Source organism: Salvelinus fontinalis, unplaced genomic scaffold (genome assembly GCF_029448725.1).
Source record: "Salvelinus fontinalis isolate EN_2023a unplaced genomic scaffold, ASM2944872v1 scaffold_0796, whole genome shotgun sequence".
Taxonomy (NCBI): Eukaryota; Metazoa; Chordata; class Actinopteri; order Salmoniformes; family Salmonidae; genus Salvelinus; species Salvelinus fontinalis.
The window spans coordinates 1-5,376 of NW_026601005.1; the positions used below are offsets into that span (position 1 = coordinate 1).

A 5,376-nucleotide genomic window follows, 5' to 3' on the forward strand; every position below is an offset into this window, starting at 1 on the left:
AGGGGGAGGCAGAGAGCCAAAGGGAGGCAGAGAGACAGAGGGAGGCAGAGAGACAGAGGGAGGCAGAGAGCCACAGGGAGGCAGAGAGACAGAGGGAGGCAGAGAGCCACAGGGAGGCAGAGAGACAGAGGGAGGCAGAGAGACAGAGGGAGGCAGAGAGACAGAGGGAGGCAGAGAGACAGAGGGAGGCAGAGAGACAGAGGGAAGCAGAGAGAAAGAGAGAAGCAGAGAGACAGAGGGAGGCAGAGAGACAGAGGGAGGCAGAGAGAGCCACAGAACGGGAGGAGAACCAGAGCAAAATGCAGGAGATCAACAGACTACAACAACTGCTGGAGCTGCTGATGGTGGACCTACAACTGGCCCACGTAAGACATGTCATTGTTATTATTAAAAGGCAGTGTATATTCACCCGCCTGAAAATGACTGGCGGCAGACAGCTGTATGCTAATCCAATGTTAACTTTTATTCCTTTCCTTAACGTTAACTCTTACCTTAACCTCACTGAAACTATACCTAACCTTTACCATAACCCAACCCTAGGTGCTAAACCTAACCTTCATTTATCTCAACCCCTACGCCTTTCTTCTGCCGGTTGAATATCCACTTCCTTATTAACGTCATTACTGTTGTTGTTGTTGATAACTGTATCTGTGCAGGTTGTAAATAATTGCATTAGTGAAACATCATTTGTAGGAGTAATTTCTACAAGCATAAACATCAGAGGCAACATTGTTGTAACATCACACAAATTGCAATGGGAATTTCTCAAACCCCTACCTGAATGGGCAAGCTAGTTGTGTATTTGTATTTGTACACATTTTGGACATAATTTATTCCATAAAATGTCTCATAATTTTTTCAAACCATGTCGATACATTAACTGACAATGAATTGTCCAGATGAATTAATCAAAATGACTCTGCTATTGATGTTGTCCAGTGTTTGATTCAATTACCTAGGTCTAAGTTGTATTTCTATGTTTCATTCTCTGCAAATGCTTTGAAAGTATGTCTTGGTCAAAGATTATCACTAATTTAACCTTTTAAATTTAAGCAAGAGATAGAGAGATTGAGGCTATGGCAGAAAGTCATGGAAGATCAGCGACCAAGACTGGCCTGGAACAACAAACCTATTGAGACAGAAAGAGAGAGGGAAAGAGAGAGGGAAAGAGAGGAAGAAAGGGAGATGGAAAGGGAGAGAAAAGCAGAATTGGAAAGACAAGAAATGAAGAAGAAAGTGAAACAGGCAGAAGAAACAATAAAAGCGTTAGAACGAGAGATTGAGAGATTGAAAGAGACTGAAAAGGAAGTCATATTTGAAAGAGAAAGAGACATGCATATTGCAGAGAATGAGAAAGTCAAACTGGTTAACGAAAAGGTGAAAGAGTTAGAAAGAGAGGTTGAGAGACTGAAAGAAGATATGACAACAAAAGAGATTCAATACAAAATCAAATTTGAAAGAGCAAAAGAAGCATATAGAAGACAGAATGAGAGAGTGAAACAGGTTAACCAAAATGTACTAGTGTTAGACAGAGAAGTTGCAAGAATGAAAGAAGAGATTAGATTGAAAGACGAGACTGAACCAGAGAGAACATTTGATAGAGACAGAGAGAGAGAAAAGGATTGGAGACGAACTGAAGAGGAGATGAAAAATAGAGTGGAGAGAGAGACGGAGATGGAGACAGCCCTCATCAATGACAAAAAGAAGTCTGAATTGGAGGAAGTCTTCAAGAAAATCAAGGAACAGCTGATAGAATTAGAAAATATGGAAACAGACAAATATAAATGGAAACAGAACCAAATGGACATGGAGGAGAAGATGGAGGGTGAGAACAACAAACAGAAAGAGGTAGAAAGAAAGAGAATGGAGAAAATACCAAAACAGAGACAACAAGAAGATGAGAAGAAGAAAGAGATGGAGAGAGAAGAAGAGGAGAGACAGAGAGAGATTGAAAGAGAGAAAGAAGAAGAAATATGTAAACAGAAGCAAATAGAGATGGAAGAGGAAGAACGAGAGAGGGAGAAAGAGAGACAGAGAGAGATCAAAAGGAAGAGAATGGAGAAGAGACAGAAAAATATGGAAAGAGAAGAAGAGAGACAGAGACAGTATGAAGAAGAAAGATGTAAACAGAAGCAAATAGAGATGGAAGAGGAAGAAAGAGAAGAAGAGAGACAGAGAGAGATGGGAGAGAAAGAGAGACGACAACAACAAGAGGAGAGAAAGAGAACGTTTGAAAGAGATCAAGAAGAAGAAGATATATTGAAACAGAAGCAAATTGACATGGAGAAGGACGGAAGAGAGAAGGAGAACAAGAGACAGAGAGAGATAGAAGAGATACACAGACGACAACAACAAGAGGAGAGACAGAAACAAATGGAGAAAGAGAAAGAAAGGGAGAAAGACAATGAGAATCAGAGAGAGATGGAATTAAAAGATCAGCAACAGAAAGAGATGGAGAAAGAAAAGATGATCATGAGAGAGAGGGAGGAAGCAGGAAGAAGAAAGGAGGGGCAGAAAAATATTTTTGGGGAAATTGAGGGACAGAATGAACTGGAGACAGAACAGGAGAGAGAGATAGAAGAAAAGCATGAAGTGATTAAGGAAGCAGAGGAAGAGTACAGAGAAAGAGAAGAGAGAGGAAAGGAAGTAAGCATGAAGAAACATGGAGTAGTTAATGTTAAAGCAAAAGCACGGGAAGTCTTCAATAGACGTAAAGAGAGAAGGTTAGAAGTGTTGAAGGGGGAACGAGAACACATAGAAAGAGGACAACAAATCAGGAGGGAGAAGGAGGAAAGACGGCTGGAGATGGAAAGAAAACAGGAGAGGGCAAGACAACAAGAGGAGCAGGAAAAAAAACAAGAGATTGAAATTGCTAGACAGAAAGAAATGTTCAGACTAAGAGAGGAGGAGAGGCAGAGAGAGGAAGAGAGAGAGGAGGAGAGAAAGAGAGCCATTGAAGGCCATTTATCTTTAATCAGAGAGAGAGAGATAATAGAGGCAAAAAGAAGAGAGGAGATGGTGGAAGAGGAAAGAAGGGAGATCCTTGAAAAGCTCAAGAGGGATGACTTAGAGGAGGAGGAGAAGGAAGAAGACAAGGAGGACATTCTCCCACCTGATAAAAGTATCCGAAGGAGAGTTGTGGGCTAGGTAAATAAGAAGTGGGAGGAGAGGAACCTCAAGAAGATCGAGAGAACCTATCAGAGAGAAGCTGAGGAGGGCTGTAAGATCGTCAACAAAGGTAAGACCTGTTTTCCCTCTGCTTTTATGACATCATCCTCTTTAGTCTCCTCTACACACATCAGTTACACACCAGTCATCATATTGCATCATTGTTTCAATATAAAACTACTGTCTAAAGAATATGTTAGCTGACATGGCTAATTGAGTGACTGACTGACATAACAAGAAAAATACTGCTGATGTAACAAACACGTGTTTAAATGGTACCTTGTGTCATCTACTAGTCTAACTCTCAAGACTAAGTAGAGACCCAGGAAGAGTTCCTTAAAAACACACACAAAAACGTGTTTTGGGGGGATCCGGGGGCTACTAGTGGCCATGCGGCCCTAAGCGATCACATATGCCCTGGCACTATACAAAGAATAGGTGCCAAAGAATAGGTGACTCATGTTCAACTTAGGGTCAGGTCAATTCGGGATGGGAATTATTGCACTTTATTGACAAATTCCATGCTTTGCTCAACTGAAAAGAGTAAAGAATCATTGAGATTAAATTGTGTTTTCTATTCTTCATTCCCTGTGTCCATTACATTTAAATTGATACCAGATCCCTAAGTTGAATGTGAACTCTACTTCTTCTCCCCTACCAGCCATCCCTGGACACACAAGGCTAACAGCCACCATGACACGGGCAGAGAGAGAGAGGGAGAAGAGGAAGGAGCTTTTGAAGGCTGAGAAGAGAAGGAAGAAGATGGAGGATTTTAATAAGCAGTGGAGAGAGCAGTCCCTGCTTAAAAAACAAACTCATCAGAAACTGATGGAGGAGAGGGGGAAGATGAAGGGACATTACCTGGAGCAGATGAATCTGGAGGCTGATGCTCAAATCAACACCCGGTGTCTAACCACCCAACACAGCCACGATTATCTGGAGACAACACAGCCCACTGGATCTGGAGATGACCACCAGGAAAGGCCAAGGAGGCAACAGGCATGGGCAGAGAACCAGGAGGGGAGTTCAGAGAACCAGCAGGAGTGGCCAGAGAACCAACAGGGGGGGCCAGACAGCCAGCAGCTAGAAGCTCCAGAAGAGGCTGAAACATCAGAACCAACCTCCAAGAACAAGAAAAGGCCAGGCATCTGGAAGAGAATTAAGATGGGGTAAAGAATGTTTAAACATCTATTCATGTTTTACACTGTTAATATATATGTTGTCCAAGTGTGAGCTATTATCCAAATGTGAGGGTTTAGTATACATGAAACACACATGTAAATATATAGATACTTACCTGTCTCTGATGTCTTACAGCATTCCTGACGTGCTGTCTGCCTAGAGCTGGAACTCGAAGAAGCCACAGTTCCACTGAGGTTACGTTGGTCATTAAAAGTGTCGCCCAATAATTCCTCCTCCTCTTTAAGTCATCAAGCTACATTTCCTCCACAAAACATTATCGTCTCCTCAAGCCAGAAAGTATACTATTTATCAGGCAACAAACCCTCGAAGGTCAGTGACCCTCCTCCCCAGAGCAGAGGTTCTCATCTTTATCCTAATTAAATTAATCTCTGCTCACCACCTCTACTGTCCTATAAAATATCCCCAAATGGACATGGTTTAAACAGAAGCCCTCCCCTCAGACCAGTGGCTCCAAAAACCAGAGTTTCTCATCTTTACTCAAGTTGAACGCAACTCTGATCATTTCCACCACCTCACCTGTTAAGGGGAGGTCTGGGAGGTGGTCTGCAGGTAGCCTGGACCGGACCGGTAGCAGCTAAGTTGCTGGCTCCATCCCCAGGCAGAGCTGCTTAAGTCAGCCCAGTGATGTTTGACGATGTCATTTTTGTTATTAAAGTTTTACGTTTTAATAAAAGCATTTATTAAAAAAGCAATATTGTTGTTATGGTGTTGATTGTTTTGTTATTTATTAGAATTGAATCATCCAGTAGTCATGGTAGATGTTAGACTTTCAGTGAGACACCTAACAATCCATCAGTTTGCTACAATGTGTGACATGTTATATTAGAGAGGAGTCCTCTATACACATCTATTTTAGACCATAGGAGAAATATCAGATTGAAATAGCTTCTCTAAGAATCTGAGGAGAGAGCAACAGTAGACGCATCGTTAGCTCTCCCACCTCCAGTTCAGTACTTGGGTCGTTCCACCAGTTGAGTACCTTTTGGGGAGTGTAACTTTTATTTC

General features: G+C 42.0%; 2 protein-coding genes across 2 annotated transcripts; both read left to right on the top strand.

Moving 5' to 3' along the window:
- Nucleotides 1-881: 881 nt before the first annotated feature.
- On the top strand, nucleotides 882-3,147 carry LOC129847359 (trichohyalin-like). Its single transcript, XM_055915127.1, has one exon. The coding sequence runs from the start codon at nucleotides 1,090-1,092 to the stop codon at nucleotides 3,145-3,147; it is 2,058 nt and encodes a 685-aa protein (XP_055771102.1). The 5' UTR covers nucleotides 882-1,089.
- A 714-nt stretch (nucleotides 3,148-3,861) lies between these two features.
- LOC129847358 (trichohyalin-like) lies at nucleotides 3,862-4,574 on the top strand. Its single transcript, XM_055915126.1, has 2 exons — nucleotides 3,862-4,337; nucleotides 4,486-4,574. Exons 1-2 carry the CDS (start codon nucleotides 3,862-3,864, stop codon nucleotides 4,508-4,510), a joined length of 501 nt encoding a protein of 166 aa, XP_055771101.1. The 3' UTR covers nucleotides 4,511-4,574.
- Nucleotides 4,575-5,376: the final 802 nt, after the last annotated feature.